The following is a 27,590-nucleotide window of genomic DNA, read 5'->3' as shown; positions in this document are numbered from 1 at the left end:
CCCCCCCCGGCCACTGTCTGTGCGTCTTCAGGCCTTGGGGCAGGAACTGCCCAGCCCCACCGTGCTGAAGGGTCTGACCCATGAGCCACCTAGAAAGGGGCCATCTGGTAGCTCCAGACTCAGAGCCTGCAGCCCTCATCACCATCAAACCCCAAGGCCATGGGGCCAAGAGCACTCAACCTCCATGACCCCAGAGGCATGGGCCTGTCCTTTGCTGTCCCTGGGTACAAGGGCAGTTTGTCCGTGGCAGACTGACCCACCAGGGGATCCCATCTGAAGAGAGGACACAGACAGCTCCATGTGGCAGGGCTCGGGCTGAGCTCCGTCATTACACTGACTGCAGGGTAGATGTGTGGCAGGTTTGAGTGCAGGACATAAGGTGCAATACAAATTAAACAACACATTGCATCTGTCCCCGGTTACAAAGAGCTTCCATAGGAAGAAGTAAAGTGCCCGCCACAGTCAGAGAATTCATCAGGATGTAAGTGCCCAGGATTGAAAGCTAAGCTAGCCCCAGCAGGGCCAGTTCAGCCAGGATTATTGCAGCTGGGAAATGGCTTTAACCCTCCCCCCACCCTCCTTGTGCCCAAGTAGCGCTGAGAGAAGCACGCTGGGCCAGATCCCACCAGCACTTTTACTGGAGTGATGCTGGATTTACTGTGCAAGTGCTACAGACAAGGTGCTGTGGGTCCCAGAGTGCATCCCCTGCAGCACTGCTCCCCTCCCCAGCCGTGCTCCCAGCAGTTTGTTTTTTTTTGCAGTGAGTTCAGCCCCACGTTTGAGGCTTCTGTGCTTTGAGAAAATGTTGTGTACTTGACATTGGATTCCAGTAGAACAGTCCCCAAACCCATATAAAATTGTATTTACAACCAGGAATAGCCTTCCCAGCTCACAGCCTGCTCACCCTCCTGGCACCTCCGCACCACTGCATCCACCTCAACCCCTTGAACAGCTCTGCATGTCTCCAGAGGCCATTGCTCCATGCCAGGCAAGCTTGCCAGAAGAGATGCTCCTATGGAGGATGGAGAAGAGATGAGGAGGAAAGGTCAGCCACCTATCATTGGGCTCACCAGTGGGGTACTGCTGGAGATCCTGCCAGCTTTGTGTGACAAGGACTGTGTGACTGCAGCTGGAAATATTGCTCAGGATCCACACTCTGCAGATAACACGGCAGCCCCAGATGTAGGCTGGCAGTGTGAGAATCTGGCAGCTCTTGTGTTCTTCTAGGGCGATATAAGAACAAAGTTTGGTACAAGTCTCTCCGGCCCCAGTGACGTGAGGTGGGAGCAAATTTTCCCACTGTGCTGCGGTGCAGCTGGGGGAGACCAAAGGACAGGAGATGGCAGTTCTGCCAGGGGAGAAACCTGAGCGTGTGGCCCTAGAAAACATGCCCAGGCCGCCCTGGGATGCTTGTGCTGTGTCCAAACAGGAGCAGTGCTGGTGTGTTCAAGAGGTGGAGACTCCTGCAGGACATGGGGCTTCCAAGGATCCAGGTAGAAAACCCTGGCCCCCTCTTTCCCCAGGTGGAGAGAGCACGGGGAGCCTGCCAGCAGCCCCTAGCACTGCCAGCAGTCCCTAGTGCTGCAGGCTGGCACTCTGTCCCCTGCTCTCCCAGGTTTAGTGGAGGTGCCCATGAAGTCACTTGCAGGCTGTTCCAGGTTAGAGCACTGTGAGGTACTGGGAGCAGGGTTGCCTCTGCTGTGTGGCAGTCTGTGGGACCCTCCTCAGTTCAGAGATCCAACAGACTCCCCTCATCAAATCCAAAAGAGCTGTGGCCTATGACAAGCTCAGTCCTGTAGGTCCTGGTATTGCTGTTTTGTTTGCTACTCCTCCCTTTTGGCTTCAGATGGGGGAAGGAGGCAGCAGGATTGTCAAGGTACTTGGAAAGCCATACTTCCACCGAAGTCCAAAATCAAAGAGATGCTGGAGGAGTTCCAGATCATGGTCTGGTGCCCTTTTCTCATTCACCCCCCCCTGCTGCCCCTGTGCCAAAGTAAGTGTTAAGGAATGTATGGTGTGGGTCTGCAGAGCTGGTGATCAGAGGTGCCTCCTGGGGCCGTTTGTGTTCAGCAGCTGGGAGCGCATGGCCTGGATGCTGCTCAAGATCTTCTTCTGGTGACCCATCATGGTGATGCCCAGACTCCGAACATCCCTGGGGAAGAAGGACACTGTCAGAAAACCCATAGGCTGGCCCCATAGAGACACAGTTCCTGACTGCATGCACTCCCCATGACCTCTCGCCTGTTTCTCCTCCAAGGGCCATGGGCATCCTGCCCAGGGAAGGAGAAGCTGTCATTCCCCATGGTACAGCCTCCTGACAGCCTTGGGGGAGCAGGAGCAAGGGCCATTGCTCCTGACAGGCTGGTGGGTGACAAGATCAATGCTCTGCAATTGGATTCAGTTTTAGTGAGATACCCTCAGATAACCTGGTCGGAAAGACAGACGGATGATGAGTTTCTGTGCTCAGAAGCTTCCCTGACGAGTGTAGAAACAAGGATCCATATCAGCTCAATGCCACAGCAAAGACCCCAGCTACAGCCCCCAGTCAATGCACGTGACAGCCCTCTGCCTGCATCTCTCCATGTCCACTATCACCAGTTCCTACTTTGCTTGTCCCAACCAATGCATGCACTATCACATCCTTCCTGAGTCACAGTAGCTAATGTCTGGCTGCCTCACACCTTCTGACAGGGAGCAACTCTCCTCAGAGGTAGAAAAGATTGCTTCATATTCAGAGATATGAAAGCTATCAGCAAAAGATGGGGAACATAAGCCTAGGGTGGGGAGCAGCTGTAGTTGACATCCCTTCTGGTACCACTTATCACAGAATCACAGAATCACAGAATCATTAAGGTTGGAAAAGACCTCTTAGATCATCTACTCCAACCATCAACCTATCACCACTGTGCCCACTAATCCATGTCCTTAAGCGCCACATCTGCTCTTTCCCTGAAAGCCCCTGAGGATTGTGACTCCACTCCCTCCCTGAACAGCTTGTTCCAGCACCTGACCACTCTGTCAAAGAAGAATTTTTTCATCTTAATCAACCTGAACCTCCCTAGCACAACCTAAGGTCATTACCACTCATCCTATGACTGCTACTGAGCAACAACTACCCCAGAGAACCTCCATAGGGATGCTTGAGCAACAGAAGAAGGAGAACAGATGGTGGAATAAGCCTTTTTCAGCCCTCCTTTGTCCAGATTTGGTCACTAGGGAGCAATTTCTGTCTCTGTTCCATCAAGTTTGCAAGCAGACAGGACCACTGGGACCAGCAACGTGGAATGTGGTGATGCCTGAAGCACCCTATAGCTTCTTACTTTCTGATTTCCCCCTGATGGGAGTGAGATAAGAGAGAAAGAGGCAGGGGAGGGTCTGTATTCACTTGGCAGAGGATTTCCAGAGCATCCCGGTACAGACCAATCTCGATTTCCTGAGGGGTGGCATCGTTCTCTTCAAGGACTAGCAAGGTCAAGCAAGCCAAGGCAGAGTTTGGGGAAACCCCATCAGTGCTGTCTGCTTCTTGGTACTCACTCAATGTTCATGCTCATCACCATGCCCAGGGAGGAGTACCCTGCCATGGCAAAGTTGTCCCGGTAGTGCCCCAGCCGGATGGAGTCCAGCCAGTCCTCCACTGTCAGGCAGGAGGAGAAGTCAAGGAGAGTCCTGTTGAAGGGCGTCTGGGTGAACCTGGAGCAGAACAAAGGGGTCACAGCCCTGGAGATTGGGTGGAGATTGCACGACGGTTTGAGTTGGAACCAACCCTTAAAGGCCATCTGGTGCAACCCCCCTGCAATGCACAGGGACACCCACAGCTCCATCACTGCTCAGAGCCCCTCCAGCCTGACCCTGGGTGTCTGCAGGGATGGGGATCCATCACCTCTCTGAGCAATCTGTGCCAGTTCCTCACCACGTGCACACAACATTTCCCTTGTATCCCTGCAGCACCCAGGGAGCCCTTACCGGTTCACGGTGGCAGTGCACTTCAGGTTGTCGGGGTTTCGGATGAGTTTGTCCAGAATGCCAACGATCTGGGAGAAGCGAGGCCTCTCGTTTCGGTCCTTCTGCCAGCAGTCCAGCATCAGCTGGTGTAGGGCTGTGGGGCAGCCCATCGGGGCCGGCAGGCGGTAGCCTTCCTCCACTGAGTTAATGACCTGAAAGGAAGCCACACGCTATAGGGGAGCTGCTCTCCTGCCCGTATCCAAGCACCCTAAACTGCTGTCCGCAGGGAAGCACTGGTGCATGAGCTCTTAAGGCTGTCAGAAGGGGAAATAGCGGGGTGCACACCAGATTCATGCTGAATGACAAGTTTATTGCCAGTGAGCTGTGCGCAGCATCTGCAGAGAGCTGGAAGCAGGCTGGATGCCACACACATACAAGAAATCACTGTTATGACAGCAGATTGATTAAGTGGTCCAGCAGGCCTAAAATATCACAGCTTGCCTCCAGCAGATAAGTCACGAGAGCTTCATTCACATTCAGTTGTTCTACAACTGGAGCTTGCCACTGCACAGCAAAGCTGCAAGAACTCTGCTCAAAGGAATGCACAGAGGATTCTGTGTAAGTCCCTGTGGCTCCGTCACCAGAGCTACTTTCTAAGATAAGAAAAGCACTGAGAGAGGGGACACTCAGGACTCGAGGGCAGGGAGAAAGCAGGCAGATGTATAGTTTCCGTAGGTAACACAAGGAGCCCTGTGGTTCTACGGAGTCAAAAACCAAAGGTGACACAGGTTTGGGTTTCTTGGGAACAACCTGTGGGCAGAGGAGGGATGGATGCCAGCATGGGAGGAATTGGCAGGTGAGTGCCTAGGGACCATGGGATCCTGAGCTCTTGCCGGTATGGTATGGTAAGGTGGCACAACGTGTTGACTGATATGGAGTAGTTAGCATTCAGGTTCTGGTTGGGATTTAGTTTTGGATGTGGGTTTGGGTTAGGGTTATGGGTTGGGTTAGGGGTAGGATTGGGGTTAAAAGGTTCAGGTTGGGGTAAGGGTTAGGGATAGAGTTATGGGAAGGGTTCAGGTTAGGGTTAAGGTTAGGGGTAGGGTTAGGGGTAGGCAGGGATGGGGATGTGTACAGCCAGGCACAGCCAGGAGCCACTGTGCAGCAGAACAAAGTCACACTGATGTCACCAGGCAGGGGACAGGCACATTGCACACCGCCCAGAAGGGATGTGAGGAGAGGTAGGGGCCGCCCTCCCTTTTCCTCAGCACCCTGCTAGGCTGGCTTGGGATGGGGCAGGAGGGGCCATGTGCTGTCGTGCTCCCCCGGGCCCACTCACATCCCTGTTGGTCATGTTCCAGTAGGGACGCTCGCCGTAGGCCAGCACCTCCCACATGACGATGCCGTAACTCCACACGTCGCTGGCGGAGGAGAACTTGCGGTACGTGATGGCCTCCGGAGCAGTCCAACGGATGGGGATCTTGCCCCCCTGAAACAACAAGAGACAAGTGCACCATTTTGTACGCTCATCTAAGGTTGGAAAGACCTCTGAGGTCTTCCAGTCCAACCGTGCATCTACCACCAATATTGTCCACTGACCACATCCCTCAGTGCCACATCTCCACATTCCTTGATCACCTCCAGGGACAGTGGCTCCACCACCACCCTGGGCAGCTGTGCCAGCGCATTGCTGCTCTCTCTAAGAATAAATTTTCTCAATATCCAACCTGAACCTCCCCTGGCACCATTACTACAGAGCCAAGGGCTACCACTGCACAAGAACAAGGAGCTAACTCTGAGGAAAGGCAGAGAGCCTGGCTAGTTCAGTGCAGCAAACAAGGGGAGTTGTGTTGTGTGCTCCCTGCCTGTTACTGATTTGGCAGGCAAGTGCTGAGGAGAACTTGTTGAATTAAAGGCTGACTGTGCTAACAAAAAACAGCAATAAACGGGCTAAGAATACATTTAAGCCAAAAATGTGGTTGCTGGCAACTTGAAGAGAAAAGATGTGGTGCACGGAATGTAGGGGGGCTTTCCAGAGCAGCTGAGGCACACTCATTGTGTACCCCCTTTCAGAGGTCCCTGTCTAGAGTGAGAATTGCCTCCACCCAACTTTGTTCTATCTGCTCTGTCACATTCCTTGATGGGAATTGAAGGTGACAGGTGCATCCTTTGTGGCGGGATACCTTCCTACACAAGTTTATGAAGAAGAAAGCATCCTTATATTAAGGATATTCTGAATGAGACTGTGTCAGAGAGTTTATGCTCCTGACCTGCATACTCATGGTTCGTGCCATGGGTTACCCCAAATAAACCCGAGGCTCTGTTTGCTTCTCTACTTCCTTTCCTGAAAAGTGATGCTCAGACTCCTCAGCTGCCTCTGCGAACTGACCCACATTGAGAACATTTGTCCAGCCAGAGGAGTGCTTTGGGAGCACACTGATTTATGTCATTGCCAGGAAAAAAGCAAAAAGGAGACATTCCCTCAATATATTTCATTCTCCTCTTACGACCTCTGGTAGAGGAGCATATTGAGCTCCAGAGCAGTCAGATTGGCCAGAGAATCTTAAAATAGATTCACGGATAAACATGTCCTACATTAAAAGTCCAACCATCCACCTACCACCAATATTGCCACTGTACCACGTCCCTAAGTACCACATCTACAAGTTTCTTGAACACAGTGGAGAAGCATAAAGGAGGAGCATTCTCATGTAATGTGTTAAAAGCACGTCCAAATAACAGCAAAGAGGTGACTTTTTCCTTTCCTGCACTGCCTATCCTGACACAAGCGTCTAACTTCACCTGCCTGGGGCAACCACCATACCGTGGTGGTGTAGGCAGCATCCGGGTCATCCTCAAGGATGCGGGAGAGGCCGAAGTCGGACACTTTGCAGACCAGGTTGCTGTTGACCAGGATGTTGCGGGCAGCCAGGTCCCGGTGCACGTAGCCCAGGTCAGACAGGTACCTCATGCCTGCTCCGATGCCGCGCAACATGCCCACCAGCTGGATGATGGTGAACTGCCCATCGTGCTTCTGGAGAAGGAAGCAAATTAGAGTTCGTTTGTGTTTTTCTCTATTTCTTGAGCCTCTCTCCTGCCCCCAGGCCCACTGCCCACTCTTCCCTTGGGCAGGTGCCCTGCATCGGTGCTGCTGTGGGGAGTCTACTGAAGAGGTGACGCACAGAGCCTACTGCCCTTGTGCAGAGGCCATGATGGCCATGGGGCTGAGGAGTGTGACCCAACCTTATCTTCTGTCTTGTAGCCCAGAGGACCAGAGGAGTTCAATGAATGCAAATATGAGAGCTTCTTACCCTGAGAAAGGTGTCTAGTGAGCCGTTCTCCATGTACTCAGTAACAATCATGACCAATTTGCCTGCAGAAGACAAAGGAGGTCAAGTTAACAAGTCACCTTCCTCCAAGAAGCCCAATGCTATCCTTTAACTGGGAGCAATGCTAATGCAGGCCTGGGGATCTCCTGCAGCCCCACACAGTGGAGAGCACAACGATGGAGATGTGGCCAGAACCCCAGTGGAGATGTGGCCAAAACCTCGACACTTAACCCTCCCTCCAGGTGTTATTGAAGTGGCTGGGTCAGCTTTCTTAGCCCATTGAAATTTGCATGCCATTAACATAATGCTCTGCATCCCAATGTGCCTTTTTGAAGGAAGGCTTCAAATTACTATTCTATACAGGCAGCTTTTAAAAGAAACACTCATGGGTAGGACTTCTCCTGATCCAATAGCTCTGACCTGGGGCACCGGGGAGCGTTGCACAGCAAGGTGGGGAATAGCCATGTGGAAGGGCTGTCCTGTAGCAGAAGACACGGGGGCAATCTCAATTAATCTAATTTAGCCCCCTCCCTACGACCCAGAGGTCTGGGATGCAGCCAACAAGCGGTTCATTTCTCTAATGGAGTTCAAAGGGGAAGGAGGAAAGCAGCTGGGAACAGACCGTCTCCCTCTGAAGATGTTAATGGGGAATGTCAATCAGGAGAGAAAGCTTCCTGGCAAGAAGCATGGCAAGAAGGGATCTCTCCCTGCTGCATGAGCTCTCCCATGCTATCAGCAATAGAGACGGGCTGCAGGGAACCACATAGCTGACAAACCAGTAGCTAGAACAGCACCCACACTGGTCTCTGACTCCCACCTCTTGCCCCTCCCCATGTGCAACCTACTCCTGGTCACCACCCCCTCCATGTGGATGACATTGGGGTGGTCGAACTGTGCCATGATGCTGGCTTCGCTTAGGAAGTCACGCCTCTGCTTCTCAGTGTAGCCTGCCTTCAGAGCCTTGATGGCCACAGGGATCTCCCTCTTCCCTGGCAGCTTCAGGCGACCGTAGCACACCTCTCCAGATTCCCCTGAAGGCAAGGCAACGCAAAGTGAAGGCACAGAGTCATTAAGGATGGAAAAAGAGCACTAAGATCATCCAGTCCAATCCCAACCCACCCCCATCATGCCCACTGACCACATCCCTCAGTGCCACATCTCCACATCCCATGAACATCTCCAGGAGTGGTGACTCCACCACCTTCCTGGCATGGGGCACTCCTCAGCTCCTTGCACCGGCCCTCCAGCATCACAGATGCCCTGCGTTCCTGCAGTTCACTCCAGCCCTCGGGGCCTCTTAGTGCTGGTGAAGCTCCAGTGTTGTCTTCCTGTGCTTCCCTGTGCTGCCCTGCAAGCCCCTGTTCCTAGGCAAAAATCTATTTTGTTCTGCGCATTTACCATTTTGCCTGCAATCTTCTTGCATCTCATCACCCCAGTTGCTCACACTGAGCAGGGTAGTTGTGTTTGGGCACCCACGCGGGACAGGCCGAGCCATCTGCCAGTGTCAGCCGGAGCCGTCAGTGCCACGCCAGCTGAGCAGCTCCCACCTGTGCCTGGCTGATGCGGAGGAGTTTATTTCATGCACTAAAAAAACATCCTGCCTACGATTCTGGTCCCAGAGAAACAAGGAGCAGATGAAGCCCTTATGGAGCATTGTAACAGATGCCTCAGAAAGCAAATTGCTCGGGGAAACATGATAGAATGGAATTATTTAGGTTGGAAAAGACCTTCAAGATCATCCAGTCCAGCTTAACCCAGACTGGGGACTCACCAGACCCAATGACCTTCTCGATCTTGATCCGAGAAGCCTCAATTTCACGGGTGAACTCATGCACAGCTTGGCAGGGGTCTTCATATGTGTGGGGATCCACGTAGAACTTTGACTCGGGGAACTTCACTGTCAGGTTTCAGAGGGGAGAGAGGAAACCAGCTCTTCCACACAGCCCTGCTGTGGGTATGGGCAGCCAGGAGCTGGGAGATGGATGGGAAGGGGCAGGACTCCTAGGGCAACCCCAAGGGAACCCACAGCACTCCTTGGCAGGGCAATGTCCTTGGAGCAGTCCAGGACCTGGCCACCCCAATCTCCTCCATATGATCCTCACCCCTAACAACTCCTCATGTGGGTCTGTGGTGCAATTTTCACTCTTCCGGCCTGACACTGAATCACAGAATCACAGAATGGTTGGATTGGAAGGGACCTTGAAGCCCACTCCATTCCAACCCCACTGCCATGGGCTGGTTGCCCCCCACCAGATCAAGTTGCTCAAGTGATGAACCTTCCAGAGCTGCATCTCACGATGTGCAGCCACTCCACCCCTCCACCCTTTGATGGCAGTGGTCAACATCCCTCCCATGTGGAAGTGTCGGGGAATATAGTACAGGTTCCTGCCCAGAAAACTGAAGTCCTGCACAATCTGGGAGCAGAAGCAGGGAGGGCCCTACCTTGCCCATTCTGATAATGCATCTTCTCCTCATCGGAGTCCTGGAAAGCCTTGCTGTACCCACAGTGCCTGCCATAGGGACACAAGGGTCAGAGGGTGCTCCTGGCTCCCACCAGCAGCCTGAAGGCTGGGTAGAAAGCAGCACAAGCCAGGCCTGGAGCTAGAGTAAGGATCTGCCAACATCCCATCATCAGAAAGAACAGCACAGCACTTCCCTCTCCATTTTCCCCCTCTAACAGTTGCAGAGAGCACTGAGCTCAGCTCTTGCCCCCCTTTCCTCCAGACTGGACAACCCCGTTGTCATCTCACAGTCTAGGACAGCTGTAGATGTTGGTTCTGCCCTGGGGAAGGCAGAGGCAGGATGACTCTATTGGTTTCTTATTCAATCTTGACGTACAACTGCCCAAGCCAAAACTGATAGAGAGATGTGCCCAAGCTCTGTTGTCCCTCCCGTCACACCTGGTGACAAACTTCACCAACCTCCAGAAAACACTCACCTCTTCTTGCAGATTAAGACCACCAGCAAGGCAACGAGGCCAGTGATGAGTGTTAAGCAGATCCAGACAATGGTCATTGTGTCATAGCGGAGGGAAACTGGAAGAAATAGGGGAGGAGGAGGTGAGCTGGAATGGGGAAAGCTCTGCTGAGCTCAGAAATTCCCCTACCCTACCAGGATCATAGAATCATAGAATCATTCCAGCTGGAAAAGACAACTCAGATCATCCAGCTCAACCCCAACCCATCCCCACCATGCCCACTAACCGTGTCCTTCAGTGCCACATCTCCACATCCCTTGAACACCTCCAGGGACAGTGACCCCACCACCTCCTTGTGCCCCTGCACCACCACTGCCTTCAATAATAAAGCACCATCACCCATCCAACGCCCTTTCTGGGGGTCTCCCAGCATACAGGGTACACTGTCTGTAGGGAAACCACACACACTCACCTGGCTTCCCCGTTTCCACCTCCACAGTCTGGCTGAACCTCCCACATCCTGCAGAGGTTCGGGCCCGAACCTGAAAGATGTATCGGGTGGCAGGCTTGAGCCCAGAGATGGTGGCAGCAGTGCCCTTGGATTTCAGGGTCGAATAGCTCTGCATTTCCTTGTCCTGTGGAAAATCAACATCAAAAACCTTGCTGCATCAGCACGGCAGCCATAGCAAGAGAACAAAGCCTTCCAAAATAGTCTGATTGCAGCAATTGAAGCTGAAACCAAGCCCTGTCCCCGCTGCCATGCTGGGAGAGATTTGCAGGCACAAACTCAGCTTTACCTTCTCATAGTACTTGATCTCATACTCCAGGATGATGCCGTTGGGCTGGTCTGGCTCCTGCCACAGCAAGGTGACACTGTTCTGACCCGTGCTCTCATGGCGGACGGCCACCACCTGCGATGGGGCTGGGGATGCAGAGGCATGGGGTTAGGGCAGCAGGGAATGATGGAACACATAACGCTCTGAAACAGTTTAAAACACATTTCTGCTTTAATTAAAGCCACGTGGAGCTGAGGGCTGTGCAGGATGGGTTTGTATATGGGCTTGTGTTTGCTGCAGTTGTCTCAAGTTATTTCCTATGGAGTGAGCAGGCTCCCCATGGGTGAAAGAGTGGCAGCTTTGGGGCAGAGCAATGGGGCACCTGGGTCCTGGAAACACAATGGGAGCTCGAATGGCAGTGGTGAATTCTGGCTTGTCTTCAGGCTGGCTCTTCTGAGCAGAAATCTGAGTGCTGTGCTTGCTATGACAGAATGGAGGGATGTCATTCAAGCTTGAGAAGTGGGCTCATGCAAATTGAATGAGGCTCAACAAGGACAAGTGTGAGGTGTTACCTTTGGGCTGGGGCAATCCCAGATACACAGACAGCCTGGGAGAAGAGCTCATTGAGAGCAGCTTCTGTAAGGCACCAGGATGGCAGTGCTCGTCTCCAGGTGGGCTCAGCAGAGGGATAAAGAAGTGTAGGAGCAGGCACTGGTAACAACAGGACCTTGCTCTCCTGCCAACCATGAGCTAACTCAGGTGGACCCTGACTTTCTTTTGCCAGCAGGAGGAGATTGGATATAAGGAAGAAGTTTGTTACAGTAAGTGTGGTGAGACACTGGCACAGGTTGCTCAGAGAGGTGGTGGATCCCCATCCCTGCAGACACCCAAGGTCAGGCTGGAGGGGCTCTGAGCACTGATGGGTGTCCCTGCTCAGTGCAGGGGAGTTGGACCAGATGGCCTTTAGGGGTCCCTTCCAACTTAAACCATTCCGTGATTATATGGTTTGCAAAGATGAGATGCACTTTTCCCTATAATCATTGCCATCACTTGCCAGGGGGTGGCACTGCTGTGAGCTCAGAGCAGAGCATGAACTGCCGCCTGCCCCTTCGGGATGGGACAGAACGCTGCAAGGAGCAACCTGAAAGATTCGTGCTCCGCTTTGTGTTCCTGTCAATAAACAAGTGCTCTCCGTGCTCCTTGCCTCCGGCAGAAGGGGATCCTCCACCAGCTGATGTGGAGAGAGAGGGAGATGACAGAGGACACAAAAAAGCAGAGAAAATTGAGAGCTGCATGACAGCTTGTCCTCAATGTGTCCCTACTCCTCACACTTACCTCCAGCAGCAAAGGGAGCAGAGAGTCCAAGGTAGGAGCACATCATCCACACAGGAAAATCACAGAATCATTCAGGTTGGAAAAGAGTTCTAAGATCATCCAGTCCGACCATCCACCTTCCACCATTAGCACCCCTTGATCATGTCCCTCAGTGCCACATCCATCCTGTCCCTAAACACCTCCAGGGACAGTGACCCCACCACCTCCCTGTGCCAGCGTCAGCCACTCTTTCTGAGATTGAGTTGCTCCTAATATCCAACCTGAACATCCCCTGGTGCAACTTGAGGCCATTATCCCTCATCCTATTGCTGTTACCTGGGAGCAGAGGCCGATCCCACCTCAACACAACCTCCTTTCAGGAGTTCTAGGGAGCAGTGAGGTCTCCCCCGAGGCTCTTCTTCTCCAGACTGACCCATTGCAGCCCCCTCAGCTGCTCCCCATAGCACTGTGCTCCAGACCCCTCACAGCTCCATTCCCTTCTCTGAACACACTCCAGGGTCTTGATGCTTTTCTTGTAGTGAAGGACCCAACACTGCACACTGCACAGGGGTGCAGCCTCAGTACAGAGGGATGATCATCTCCTGCTCTCGCTGGCTGTGGTATTTCTGACACAAGCCAGGATGCCATCAACCTTCTTGGCCACCTGGGCACACTGCTGGCTCATGTTTAGCTGAGCATGGATCAATACTCCCATATCCTTCCATACAAATTTTTAATCACTGTCCCAAGTCTGTAGCACTGCCTGGGGTTGTTGTGGCTGAAGTGCAGGATACAGCGTTTGATCTTGATCAGGGTTGACCATCTTAACGTGAACTTCATCATACTGGCCTCAGCCCATTGATCAGCCTGTCCAGGTCCCTCTGTAGGACCTTCCCACCCCAGGCAGATGGATATCTCCTCCCAACTGGGTGTCATCTGCAAACTTACTGAGGGCACACTCATTTCCCTCATCCAAATAGTCAATACAGATATCAAACAAGAAGGGTCCCAGTACCAACCCCTGGGGAACATCGCTGTGACTGGCCATCAGCTGAGTGTGACTACGTTCATCACCACTCTGTGGGCCTGGCTATCCAGACAGTTCTTTACCTAGCAAAGGGTGCATTTGTCCCAGCCACAGGCCACAGCTTCCCCAGGAGAATGCTGTGGGAGACAGAGTGAGATGCTGTGCTGAAACTCTAGATAGACTGTCCTTCCCTCACCAAGCAGGTGGGTCAGCCTGCCATAGGAGTTCAAGTTGGTCAAGCAGGACCTGCCTTTCAAGAACCCAAAGCCTCCTACCTGCCTGGTTGGTTGTGATGTTGGCCACAGCGGCTCTCCTGGCCTCCACGCTGAGATCCGACACCCCATTGACAGCCTCCACCCAGAAGGAATAATTGGTGTGGGCCAGGAGATTGGTGACGGTCAGCGCTCCCTGCACCAGGCTCATCTGCTGGGGGACGAAGCGGATCCCACCACCGCACGCCTCGCACTGCCCCGCATCCGCTCCGCAGCGCCAGCACTGCACGTTGTACACCACGTCACTGCGCCCCCCCTTGTCCAAGGGAGGACCCCATTCCAGTGTCACCGAGGTGCCGTTAACGCTGGAGACCAGGTTCACCGGAGCGGAGGGAGGGCCTGGAAAAGGAGGAGAGGGTGAAAACGGTGCAAAAGGGGAGCAAAAGTGAAGTGTCAATAGGCTGGAGGGTGGGGAAATGAAACGGTGAACTCATGTCTCCTGGGAAGATGAGCAACCGTAGAATCATGGGATATCCCAATATCCCAAGCTGGAGGCCATAAGGATCACTGAGTCCAGCCCCTGGCTCTGAACAGGACCACCCAAAACCCAAACCCTATGTCCGAGTGTTATGCAAACACCTCTGGAGCTCCAGCAAGCAAACCCTCCTGTGATGTGTTCAGCCCATTTCAATTGCCCTGAGCTCCCAATGCAGAGAGCTGGGCTGAACCTGGATGCCAAGCTCCAGTGCCACCATCCATCCATGGCACGACAAAGTTTGCCTTGCTCTATGGAATCCCAGGGCTCTGACCCTGCAACGCAAGGAGAGCTGAAGCTAGAAGGCTGCAGCCCCTGGGCAGCACACACAGAGCCATGCCGGGGGGTACTTACGTGTGCAGGCAGCCGAGGGGGGGTCCTGCACTGCCCGGTAGAAGCTGCTGTCACAGTGGCACACGCGGGCTGCCCGGCTCTCCGAATGGCTGTGTGGGGGGCACTTGGCACACAGCTGGTCCCCAGGGTCCGACTTGTAGAAGCCCAGCTGGCATGCTGCTGGGAGGAAGGGGCAGTGGTCAGAAGGTGTGCTAAGAGTGCCCAAGAGCATCATCCACAGGAGCACAGCGCTCTGCCTGCCCCTGGTTTGTATAACAAAGCCACGAGTTTCCTTTTCCAAGGGAAAAAAACATCTCCTCTCATTTCATGTCGCAGCAAAGAGACTTTGCATGCATACAGCCTGCTCTCTGCAGAGGGACAGCAAGGCTAGGTGAGGTTTGTTTGGTAACACAGCCCTCACTGCTTTGCACCATAACTCAGTTTGTTCCTAAATCCTTGCCCCCCAAAGGGCATCAGAACATAGAGTGGGAATGCCAGAGATGCAAGGGAAGGAAGATCTGGTGGAGAGCAGTGATCCTTTCCCCCAGCCAGCACTGATAAGGTCACACCTCGAGTACTGGGTCCAGTTCTGAGCTCCCCTGTACAAGACACACAGTCATACTGGGGACAGCCTAATGGAGGGCCAGCAAGATAGTGCGGGGACTGGAGCAGCTCTGCTATGAGTCTTTGCAGGGCACATCTATCTGTGCAGCTAACAGTGGTCAGGGAGTCCCGATTAAAGGGGAACTGGAGTGGTTCCTCCCATCAATGTTTAATTAGGGGCAGAGGAGTGAACGCTGTATGGACAGGAAGGATGGGAACATGAAACGTCGCAGATTTGCACCAACTGTAATCACTTAGCATTTAATGCTGTAAAGAAACATTAATTACCTATGGCAATAACTCACAATTATTTTAGATGCGCCCAGGAGGAAAATTATCCTAAATGACAAATTGCAAGTGAATTTGTGCACCAGGGCAGCACAAGCTCTCAGCACCTGAACAGTACAGGCATGCAAGCAGGCTGGGGGGAGGCTGAGGCTGGGGCTGGTGGTGCTCTGGGTGGAGTCGTGCACCTCACTGACTTATGCAAGGCCTTTGACATGGTCCCACATCACATCGTTATCTCTAAATTGGAGAGAGATGGATTTGAAGGGCGGACAAGGAATTGGTTAGGTGGTCGCAGCCAGAGGGCTGTGGTCGATGGCTGTGTGTCCAGATGGAGGCTGGTGATGAGTGCTACCCCCCAGGGGTCCATCTTGGGAATGGTGCTCTTTAATATCTTTATCAGTGACACAGGCACTGGGGATCCAGAGCACCCTCAGCAGTTTGCTGATGGCCCCAAGCTGAGCAGTGCAGTTGACACGGCAGAAGGAAGGGATGCCGTCCAGAAGGACCTGGGTGGGCTCGAGAAGTGGGTGCACGAGAACCTAATGAGGTTCAGTGTGGCCAGGTGCAGTGTTGCTTTTGGGTTGGAGCTCCTGAGAGCCCTGTAGAAAGGTAAGAATTTCTCTTCTAAAAAGAATTGTTTTTTGCAATGAATACCCTCTCTCTGTATCTGAGGATCTCAGGCAAAACAAGCAGCCCCCAGAGCAGCAGGTTTGTCTCAGAGGCAGCGAGCGTGGGTAGGGCTCTGCCAACCATCTGTAGTCCAGCCCGTTTGTTTCCCTCCCTCCCCATCCTCTGGGGACGGGACAACATCTGCTAATGATCTGGCACGGCAGGGGAGATGATAGATGGACCTGTCGAGGAGTCACCAGCCAGGACGCACTCTGTTCAGCCTGGGGAGCTGTCAGGATGAGCGCTCCACACACACCCAGTGGGACCACCAAGGCTGCCAACGACAGCCCCCACCCTGTGGGCTGTGTCCCCATCCCATGAGGTCTGTGCAGGGCATGGCTGGGAGGTGCCCTGGGGCAGCCCTGTTGCCTTCCCTGCAGCAAAGCTTTTCAGGTTTTCCCTGCACCTGATCCTTTGGGAAGAGATAAAGATGGAAATAAGGGTATCATTGGGTCCCAGTGCCATCCAGGCTGCAGGAGAAGCTGACACTGAAAGTCCCAGCTCTTTTAAATCCATCTTCAGCATGATGCTGGCAATCTCTACTCCAGTGTGACACGGGCACTGATACAAAACATTATTTAGAGCCACACAGAACTATAGAATCATAGAGTACTTTGAGTTTAAGGGACCCTGAAGGCCACCTGGACCAACACCTTGCAATGCACAGGGACACCCACAGCTCCATCAGTGCTCAGAGCCCCTCCAGCTCGACCTCGGCAGGGATGGAGCATGCTTCACATCAGGCATCTGCCTCATTGCCCCAAAACTTGTGCATTTAATCCCAGGACAGCACAGGCTCTATCTCAGTTATTTGGTGGCCTGGGGAGGCACCTGCCTGAATTTCTATACCATGCATTGCCCCACGGCCCAATGCTAGAGTTAGAAAGAAAATCTCTTTCCAAAACTGCCTTGTCAGGGGCTCTTAGAACTATTTAAGGTTTCTGGAAAAAAAAAAAAAAAAAAAGAGAAACCAGCAATTTTCACCAGACCAAAAACAAACCCGGAGAGCTCTGCTCAGAAGGAGTGGAGCAGAATGCAGATGAAGGCACTGGGTGTACCCCCGCATTCCTGCTGCAGGGCTTTGGAGAGTGAAGATGCCTACATGAAAAAAAAAAAGGACACACAGCATCAAGACCTTAATCCCAGCCCCTGCTGGAACCAGCTCACAGTTTTGGGTGGTGTGTGAGACGTCCCACCACATCTTTATGGCTACGGATGTATGCGTGGGGCTAAGGTTTAAAATAGGGGCCAGCATGCAAGTGAAAAGCACCCCAGAGGCCAGCACAGCCCCCACACAGCTGAGCACCACCAGTTTTGGCTCCCTTTCTCATTTTGGGACACGCTATCAGAAGCATCTTGTTTTCAGGAAGGGGAAGGAGACATCGTGTTGCGTCAGAAGTGTTGACATGGGTGGGATCTGGACCTCGTGCCAAGCGCAGGATACATTTTTGGCAGGGTGCTGCTGCTCTGTGGGAAGCAAGAGCCTCTTCCACATGTAGGGTGATCGCACTGAGACTGGTGGGGAGCTGAAGGTTCCCAGCATACCATTGCAATGTGCAATCGACTGTAAGCACTGGTGCACAAAGCACGCTGCTGGGTTGCGGACTCCCCAGTGGCACCTGCACATTGGTAGTGCAGAGGGACAACTCCCAAACCTGGATAAATTCTGCAGAACAGAAGAATTCACACCAACGCCACTCATTCCCAATGTGGTGAAGGTCTTTGAATACTGCCAGAACCATTTATTTCTAACCAGAAAAAGACTACATGCTGCCTAGGTTAGTCTTGGAAATCTAAAGGGTGCAGATCCTGCTCTTTCTGCAATGACCTCTCCTGGGGCTGCATAATCCATTGAGAAAATAACTTTTTTCTTAATGCGCAGACTAAACTTTGCAAGCAGCGCATAGCTGCAACACATCTTCTTTGCAGTCTAGATGTGGAACCTTGCTTGAGATATACAGAAGGTGATATCATCTCGCCAGATGCTCCTGCCCGCATTTTTACAAAGCTTGCAAAGCAACAATGGAAATCTTGTGAGTCACTGAGTTAATTTGATTTCCTTGCCTGGCATTGCTCAAAGGATGCTTGCATCCCTTGCACTGCATGTATTCAAAGCTACCACTGCTCAGGGCAACCATCCTTCCCTACTGACTTTCTTCCCATGGACGCACAGCTGTACTCATGAGCATATAATTACCAAGCTGGATATTTTCTCCTCTTCATTAGCAATGCGGTGGTGCTTTAATTGCTCGATTAAAGTTGCCCACTATAAAGGTTTAAGGTACATTAAATTTGCTGATTGGCTCATCAGTGCAAGTTTCACCAACTGGAAAAAAAGTAACTGGTTCCCAGATTGCCAACCAGACCCTCCAGATTCATTTCCTTTGGGCGTGACCCTAGTGGCAAAGGGGTTTGCTCATGGGGGGACAACTGGACAACTACCCCTATCCCATTCTCATCTCACTTTTTGATCAGGGTTAGGTTAGGGTTATGGTTATGGTTAGGGTTAGGGTCAGGGTCAGGGTTAGGGTTATGGTTATGGTTAGGGTTAGGGTTATGGTTATGGTTAGGATTAGGGTTAGGGTTAGGGTTAGGGTTAGGGTTAGGGTTAGGATTACGGTTATGGTTAAGGTTATGGTTACTGTTAGGGTCAGGGTTCAGGTTCAGGTTTAGGGTTGACGTTATGGTTATGATTATGCTTAGGGTTAGGGTTAAGGTTAGGGTGGTGGCAGTAGTGGGATAGGGTTAGAGTTGGAAGCTGTTGAAGGAGATTGTCTTCCCTCCCACAGAAGCAAACTAGTGTTGAAATGCTCGCCTTGAAACCCCCCTTAGTGCATCTCCCTGATTGCACTGACCTTACTGAAATGCATCTCAACTTGGTACAGCGACTGTATATAAATACAGTGAATTATGCTGCTTGTCTTCCTACCTGGTAAATTGCTGGAACAGACACTTTTCACTTATGCTATCACTTATTCCGCTATTTAGGCTGAGTGGTAGCTGTTTGCTGTGTGTAAGAGATACTGTGGACTGTGACACTTCAAGGAGGAAACTGAGGCTGCCTGTGGATGGTGGGGAGGGAGGGGCACAAAGTCTTTTGGAACACTGAAACTGAAGGAGAAAAGCAAGTACGTGGCACAGTTCTGTTGCCCTGGGAGGGAGACCCAGAGAGGTGTCATCATTGGGGTGTCCTCGGAAGGAAGTGAAGCCTGACAGAGCCCACCAAAGGTTGGGTTGCAAATAGGATAAACACAAAGGGTCAGAGATCCCATCCGAGTCAAAGAAAGGGGCACTCAAGGTAAAAAGCAAGGGAAGAAGGATGACAGGGAGAGTAACGTGCTGCTCTCTATGCGTGCCCAGCCTCGCTCCATGCTTCCCAGCTCCGTGGCACTGCCTTCTGCCTCCTCTAGAGGGCTGCGAACAGCTCAGGCCACGGTTTGGTTTCCGGAGCTCTCTTCCATCACTCTGGCAGGTCCTTAGAAAAATGAATGTTAAAGAGGAGGGGGAGAAACCTCCGCTGTTCAAACATCTTTAGCTTTGACAAATAAGGCGTCTGGCCGTGAAAGGCAAAAGGAAATTAATTTGGAATCACATTTTAAACACTGCCATAAAGGCAAAGTATCTTTTAATTTTTTTTCCCCCAAGCAAAAAAAAAAATAATAATAAAAAAAATAAAAAAAAAAATTGTCCCTGGTATTTATAGAAAGATTATTAGGGCCACAAGGAGTGATTTATATCATCTCATCCCAGTGACGGAAAATGAAAAATTAGTGGGGACGACAGCCACTGGAATCCCGCTTTTGTTCATCTGACAATTAAAACGGCTAATTTCCAACCCCGACAGATCCTCCTGGGTTATAAATCATCCCAGAAAGGCACTTTTCACTGCGAAAAATGAACTCTGCCCCAGTCGAGCACGAGAAGCTAAGATCAGAGATTTGCGTCTGTTTTGGTTTTGTGTGTAGATGTATGTAATCCAGACCCCGAACCAAAGGAGATCCTGGGAAGGAAGCGCTGTCTCCACTTGCTTTGTGCTGGGCTATTGGACTCTCCGTGCTCAGCACCATCCTGCTGAACCCAGCTGGTCCATAGCCAGTTGTTTTGGTTGGGGTCATGACCGCTATGCCATCACTGGACAGGGCTGGATAAGTGCATGGGGATGAAAAAGTCCTCCCTCTGCTCCCAGCCTCCATGCTTAAGGGTGGTGACCTCCTGCTGAGGAGGAATACACAGAGGATGTTTGGCCCTTTGGAACCAAACCTCCAGCTCACAGCTCCTTGTAGCCATGGGATGCAGTCAACTCAGTGCCTGTGCCCTTTCCATGGTGGCACGTGCTGAGCACACTTCACATCCACCCTTTAACACGGGAGAGGAAAACATATTCTGAATTATCAGACCTGTCTCAGGATGACTTTCAAATCAGCGGCCACAGAGAGGAGGAATTCTGGACGCAAGCATTTATTCTGCCCGTCCTTCCCAATCTGCATAGCCAAGGAACTCTCCAGGGCCGCTGCCGGTCCCCGCGGCACCCAGATCTGCTCCAGCCAAACACGGGACGTCCTAACCTTGCACCAAGTCTCCCTAAGACAAATGCTTCACTTCACACTTCCACGAAACTCAAACAAAGGCCCCCTGCTCTTATTTGCAGAGGCGGAACGCTGCTCCCTTAAACATCCCTGATGAAGAAACCGAGAGCAAACAAACCCGTGCCGAGGGCTCTCGCCGGGAGCCCGGTGCGCCAAGCTCTGTACACACGTGGCCCCTTGCCAGCAGCAGTGCCCGGTGCTCTGCAGCTGTGGTCACCCCGCTTCCTTATCACAGTTTGTACAGTTGGCAGCCTGCAGCCTGCCCTGCAGCACGGAGGACCCCTGGGACGGCTCCTGCACCCCAGGATGGAAGGGCTTTGCGGCAGCCCCGGAGAGGGGTGATGGATGGACGTGATAACCTTGTTTCACAAAGCTCTGTGTCTTTCTTTTTGCTTTCAAACAGCCTGCCGAAGGGAAGCTAGCGCGTTGGGGCATTTTGGAGAGGTCATAGCTGCTACAGATATGGGGCTGGGGTGGCGTCCTTTTCTCATTGCAGCCAGGGCACCCCCCCACCCCATATCTAGCCTCAATCCCAAAACCATACCCTATGCAACAAGAGCCAGCCTCACACGAGCTCTCAAGGAGCTTGCCATTGGCATCGACAACCCTTTTGGGAGGCACCAACCAAAGGCTGGGGCATCTCTTGGTCTCAACAGAGGTTGCCTTTCCAAGTTTTTGTCCCCAGCTCTTCCCACAACAGGCCAAGAACTCCCCCCAGCCACTCTTCATCACCTTCCAGGCACTGCTATCAAGAAGCAGGACTCACCCATGCAGGAATCCCGCTGCTCTTCATAGCCAGCACTGCACACGCACTTCCCGATGGGCACCAGCCATTCTCCCTCGGCACTGCAGTACATTTTGGGGGTGTCCCTCTCCTCTGAATGGCCCACACACTCTCCCCGCACTTCCACCAAGGAGGATGAGTCTGCCCCAGTCACAGCCTCGGAGAAGGATGCCAAGTTCCTCACCATTGCCGGGCACTTCTTGTAGTACACCCGCACTGAAACAATGGCAATGCAAGCACCTATGTCCTGGAAGGCCAAGTAGAAACCCCTCTTGCTCAAGGGCCCCACACCCCTAACTTCTGTGTTCAGTTTCAGGCGCCTGACTCCCAGATCCACGTTGGTGAAGCTCTCATCGGCCGCTATGGTGTCAATCTTCATAAACTGGCTCTCACGGGTGCTGGCACCCAGATCACGGTCAGACTCCAGGTAGTAGAGGTTGAAAGTCTCCTTGCAGGTGCCCAGCACGCCCGGCATGCTGTTACAGTCCCGCAGGGTGAATTTGATCTCGGCGTAGACCCGCCGCGCACCGTCCCTCTGAACCCAGTTGGTTCGTAGCCAGTTGTTCTGGTTGGGGGTCATGACGTTACAGACCTGGTAGGTGTGAATAGGGCTGAAAAACTCATCCATTTCATTGATGGAATCCCACTGCAGGACAGAGAGAAAACAGGTCAAACCAGATGCACCAAACTTCCAACAAGTAACAGGGCGCTCAGAACAGCCTTTCTCCCAGGCTGAAAGGCTGTACAGGGGCATTGGGAACCCAGCAGTCTACAGCAATGTAGCAGTGGCAGCAGGATGAGTTTGGGGATGGAAGGGTGGGGAAAAGCAGGTGGCAGCAAGCAGGACAGTGATGGAGGGATGGTTTGAGGAGTCATTGGGTGAGCTGGAAGTGAATAGGGGCATTTGTGCCACTCAGGGAAGGATGTTATGCAGTTCTGATTGAGAAGACATGAAAAGAAGTGCTGAGACTGTGGATACAGATAAGCTCAGCTGGTTGAGTAAGGTTTTGGGGGCTATTGGACTCTTCTGGGTGCTCATTCTTGTCTCACATCTCCCCCTCCACCAGGATCCACAGACCTTCCCTTCTCTGGGGGCTTCCCACCACCTCTTCAGCCCAAGTCCTTCCCAGCACAAGTACATCATGCAACATCTTTAAAGAGGACTGCTCCTTTCTCTTTCTCAAATAGAAAAGTCCTTCCTCATTGAACCTCCTTGACCTGTACCTCCTACGGAGATTGGCCTTCTGGTGACTTCTGCAAGTGCTAGGGGTGATTAGAGCAGCCACTTCAGTGATGTACATCTTCAGAACTCCCCCAGCATCTCACCTTTAGGAGAAAACTCCACTTCTCCCTTCTACAGGCTCAAAGCAGCCTGGAAAAGGCAGCAGCACCAGGTGTGGACTTCAACAAAAGCTCATTCAGAGGGGAATATGCTGGCAAAGGCTGTGAAAGTCAAGCTACTGCCGGGAGAAAAAAGCATTTCTGGTTCCTTTCAAAAAAATCACCTCCTACATTCCAGAAATGCCCACGTTTGTTCAGAAATGCTGGGCCTGAATTTCACCCAGAAATGACCCCCGCCCTGTCGTGGCCCCACTCCCACACTGATGTGTGCACGCGCCGCAGCACCGTGGAGGGGGTGGAAGTCCTCGTCACAATTAATAGAGCGCAAATTAACACAACATCTGTTTCCCGTCTTTTCCCTGCTGAGTCCCCTGAGAAATGAGGCAGAACCATGCAGGGGAGGAGGCATGCGGGGTGTTGCTGGGAGCAGCACAGGGGTGCTCCCTGCATCGCACAGCTGGCTCCCCTTGGCGAACACAGCACAGCTCAGAGCACTCCCGCAGTGCCTGCAGTATAGAAGAGGTTACTGTGTACTCCAGGCCTTAATAGTCTCCGCAGCCCTCTGCTGGACTCTCCCCAGCAGCTCTCTGTCTATCTTGAACTGGGCAGCCCAGCACTGGGCCCAGTGCTCTGGATGTGGCCTCCCCAGCGCAGAGCAGAGGGGAGGAGAACCTCCCTCTCCCTGCTGACCACACTCTGTGCGATGCACCCCAGGATATCGTTGGCCACCAGGGCATACTGCTGGCTTGGTCAACTGCTGGTCGATCACTGGAGAACCAGGACACCACTGGCCTTCATGGCCACCAGGGCACGCTGCTGGCTCATATGGCCACCCTTTTGCTCAACTGTTGGTCAACCAGGACATCATTGACTTTCTGGGCCATCGGGACACCCATACCTTCTCCACAGAGCTCCTTTACCGCAGCACAACCCACTGCACTGCTACATGCAGATTTCTTCCCCAGGTGTAGGACTCTACACTCACTCTCGTTGAACCTTCTCACGTTTCTTTCCACCCAGCTCATTGCCATGGTGTGTCATGCAGTGCTGCTGGATTGGACCCATCTTGGGATCCCAATCTGAGCTGGACTGGAGCACCGTGCCTCCACCGCTGGCACAGGGAAGTGCTCTGCCAGCAGAGGAAACACACAGAGAAAGGCAGGGCCACGTACACCAGTAGCTCAGATGCCACAGGCACATTTTCCCAGCGGCTGCCAGTTTGAAATGTCTCTTCTTAAAGGAAGCTTAGCCCAGCCCCATCTCTGAGATAAGATCCCCCAGCGAGACGGAAATGAGGACATCATAATTAACGTGGTGAGCACACGTATGTGTGCGTGCTGGGGGGGGGGAACGCAACCACATCTGTATGCAGGGGCTTGCCTAATAGTTTAAATTAAAGTCAACACGAGTTATATAAAAAAAAAAAATTGCCAGATTATGAAAGGGAAAAGATGCAAACAGTAGATATCTGGGCGGCTGAGCAAGGACTTAGAAGTCTCCCAGGGCCTCTGCGACGCGGTGAGGAGGAGAGAGAATGAGGTGGAGGAGAAGTGGAGGGGCTCAAGTAAGGAGAGGCTGCATTTCCAAAGGGGGATTCAGCCTCTTGTCGCCCCACAGTGCTGATGTGTTGGCCGTGGAGTCCAAGGGACAATGCCCTCATGGCCCTGGAATGGCTTCGGGGAGGGTTGCAGAGTCCTCTTGGCACTGCAAACCTTTTGCTGCCACCAGGACTCCTAGCACTTCCCCTCATCCCGAAGCAAGCTCTGAGCTGCAGCGTTTACCAGGAGCTACCAAGGCCCTCACACTGCTGTCACCGGGAGAGAAAATAGAGAAGGACATTATTGTGGCTATAAATCATTAGATGGGGGGCGTTAATGGAGATAATCCCCTGAAATCAGTCACTGCTATGGCTGAGGAGGGATTTGTTTGGCAGCTAACTACTCTGAGCTTCGCTGCCGGTGATTAACTCCTGGTAGTGACCAGCCTCTGGGGAATTAGCAATAACACAGCGTTCACTGAACAAGCACTGGGAGATGAGCTTTTATCTCAATTACTAGCTTAAATCTTTGCCTTGCAACGTTCTACACCTACACTTTCCTTTTTTATAGAAAATGGGTTTCATCACAGCTGTAACATGCTGGTAGAAAGGCTCTAGGTTGGAAGAGTTACTCATGGAAACGACACAAGGACACCAAAGTGAGTAAGGAAAGGAGGCCATGGGTAGATGACAGAGCCCCAATGTCTTGTAGAGTTCCAAGGAGGCAGCTGGGACCCCATATGGTGTTGGAATGTCAGGTGCATACGCATGGTTTGAGCAGCGTGAGCTCAGAGCAAAGGCACAGCATGGAGCTCACATCTGGGGAGGGCTGTGGGGTGGAAGTGTGGGGCCAAGGGGCAGTGTGGGGGCCTTTCCCCAGTGCTCGAGGTTCTCCCATTATAATTAGCTTTTGCAAGGCATCTCTCAAGCTCTTTAGATATCCTGTGCCTGAACAAAAATCATTTCCTGTTTGACTTTGTAAATCAAAGTAGACGATACAATAATTATTAATAATATGTTGACTTATCTCATCAGCATTTTAATTAGTCAGTAGAAAAGCAATTTGCAAAGGGGCCGATCAGGATCCCTCTGATCCGGCAGGTCACGTGCCAGGCAAGGAGAGGGGAGAGAAGGGCACTGGGGCACTGGGGCACTTTGCTGGAAAGAGCTGGCATACCAGAGGCACGGGAGGGCAGAGGCAGCCTCTTTGACAGCAGTGATAAGAGTCTAATTTTCAATGCGAAGGAATTGTTCTGGGGACGGAGCGGGCTGCAAAGCTCCTGGGAGCCCTTTGAAGGCATAATTGAGAGGAGCTGCAGCCTGCAGGATGGGGATGCTCCCGGTGACCCTTCTGCTTACTGCACGTGTCTTGGGGTGGAGGTGAGGGGGGGACGCAATTAAACCCCTGAGCAGCTATTACAGCCAATTACCCCTCAGACGATTATCTGGCAAGAGGAAATGTCAAAACAGGCCACGCATGGCTCCCTGATGGCTTGGCACTCCCTGGGGCCAGCAGTGCTGCTGACCCTCCGCTGCACCAAGGGCTCTCAGCCCGTGCTCCTCCACCCTGCTTGGGCAAGGCAAACTCGGAGAGGAAAAGCATTCCTGTAAGATTCTTAAGGTCTCTTCCCACCCCACCTCTCTATGATTTCATGTGGTGGCCCATGGCTCACACAGGAAAGGGGAATGGAGAAGGGGGTAAAGGAAACACAAGGGGGCCTTCAGCCAGGGTTAGGGCCAGTGATGCCATCCCTCAGCAGGAGGGTACAGCAAAGGATGCACACCTGGATAGAGCAGAGAAATCCCAAAGCAAGAGGGGTCCCCCACCATCAGGCATCCAGCCCTTTCCCAGACGCCAGGCTTGGATCCAGGTGGGCACAAGCTACAAAGTTATGGGTCACCCACCTCCTGCCTCCATTTGTGGTGATGGCCGTTGGTACCAAGTGCAAAGTTACTGCCCAAAATAAAGCACTTGGAGTTAGAGGACTCCAGGAGAGTAAAGAAATGAGATGCTCTTCCAGGATGATGCAATGCCATGGAATGTCCAGATAGGTGTTCAGATGAGCCATTAAAACTCAGAATCATAAAATCATTGAGTCTGAAAAAGATCTCTGAAATCATCCAGTCCAACTGTCCACCTACCACCAATATTGCCCACTAAGTGGTCCCTGAGTACCACATCTACCATCTACACTCTCCTTGGACACCTCCAAAGATGGTGACCCCACCATCTCCCTGGTCCTGTGCCAGTGCATCCCCCCTCTTTCTGCGACTAAATTCTTCCATCCAGCTGGAAAAAGACATAGGAAGTTATTAGTGCAAGAATGTCACATCAAATCCCAGGAATCCTCCTTGGAGGTGTTCAAGGCAATTTTCACAGAGCTGCACGGTTCTCTTCTCCAATGTAAGGCCATGAGTTGGGCAAAATCATGGGGTAAGTGGAGATGGGTGTTACCCCATGACTTACCTAGGGCTTGTATCTATTGTATTTCTACAACAGTCATCACTGTAACTGCTAAAATTAGAGCTGAGTTAATGATTTAATATATTTACATGTATGATAATATCTGATATAAATCTTATCCCTGTTCCTATTATGAACTCACAGTTCCGATCACTCCTTCTCAAACAGACAGCACAAGGACTAAAAGTCTCAGGCAACAGATCAATGAAAATGATTAGAGGCCTGGGAAGATTTCTGTAGGAGGTGGAATTGAAAAGATTAGCACCATTTAGTTCAGAGAGGGGATAAAAAAGAGTGGACATGAAAAACCAATGCAGCAGCACAAGCTGGGTAAGGCACCCCTACTTGGCACATTCTGTGTGCGCAGGATGCCACACCGTGCCTCGCAGTTGGTCCTGCCTGTATTTATGGAATTGTTTCTGCTCACTCAGTAAATGGAAAAAGGCCTTACAGCCAGGTCACTGCCATCTGAAACTGACATTTACAGTTTGCAGAAAGCTGCTGCAGCAGGAAAACCTGGCCGTGGAAATGGGAGCAAAGGGAGAACATGGGGAGGATGGGTTTGATGGCCCCAAACCCCTCCTGGCCACACCATTGGGCTGTGCCTTTATACCCCATAAGGATTCAGCTGCAGTGGGTGCTCCCCTGCCCTGTTTGCTCAGCTCCTACATCAAACTCCACCGATTACCAACCCTTCAAACCTTTCTGGTCATTTTGGAGGAAAATCCAGACGCTGTCCAGCACAGCGGTGACCAAGACACTTCACAGGGCAACCCATTTCTTGAGTTCCCTGGGAGGTGTGAATAATCTCAGGGCCTGTTCACACACAGCCTGGTTCACCCATGCTGCATCCCTCAGTAGCTGCTTCATACTTACCCCATGTGAGGGATAGGTCAGCCAACCCCAGTCCCCTGGCATCGTTGATGTGTCAAG

General features: G+C 52.2%; 1 protein-coding gene across 2 annotated transcripts; it reads right to left on the bottom strand.

Moving 5' to 3' along the window:
• Positions 1 to 21: 21 nt before the first annotated feature.
• EPHA8 (EPH receptor A8) lies at positions 22 to 27,590 on the bottom strand. 2 transcript variants are annotated; one of them, XM_042883153.1, is made up of 16 exons: positions 27,534 to 27,590; positions 21,298 to 21,961; positions 14,407 to 14,562; positions 13,581 to 13,916; positions 10,986 to 11,110; positions 10,661 to 10,823; positions 10,210 to 10,306; positions 9,714 to 9,781; positions 9,043 to 9,168; positions 8,117 to 8,302; positions 7,254 to 7,315; positions 6,767 to 6,976; positions 5,282 to 5,431; positions 3,964 to 4,154; positions 3,535 to 3,690; positions 22 to 2,152 (listed from the first exon to the last, which is right to left on the bottom strand). In XM_042883153.1, exons 1-16 carry the CDS (start codon positions 27,573 to 27,575, stop codon positions 2,038 to 2,040), a joined length of 2,847 nt encoding a protein of 948 aa, XP_042739087.1. In that variant the 5' UTR covers positions 27,576 to 27,590; the 3' UTR covers positions 22 to 2,037. The 2 variants fall into 2 exon arrangements, with proteins under 2 accessions (XP_042739087.1, XP_042739085.1); XM_042883151.1 differs by lacking the exons at positions 22 to 2,152; positions 3,535 to 3,690; positions 3,964 to 4,154 and having other exon boundaries at positions 5,106 to 5,431; positions 14,407 to 14,565; positions 27,534 to 27,577.

This window comes from Lagopus leucura, unplaced genomic scaffold (assembly GCF_019238085.1).
Source record: "Lagopus leucura isolate 7727_CA_CO unplaced genomic scaffold, USGS_WTPT01 Super-Scaffold_100037, whole genome shotgun sequence".
NCBI classification, from domain to species: Eukaryota; Metazoa; Chordata; class Aves; order Galliformes; family Phasianidae; genus Lagopus; species Lagopus leucura.
The sequence above is the reverse complement of the archived record's forward strand: the minus strand, read 5'-3'. Positions and strand labels throughout refer to the sequence as shown.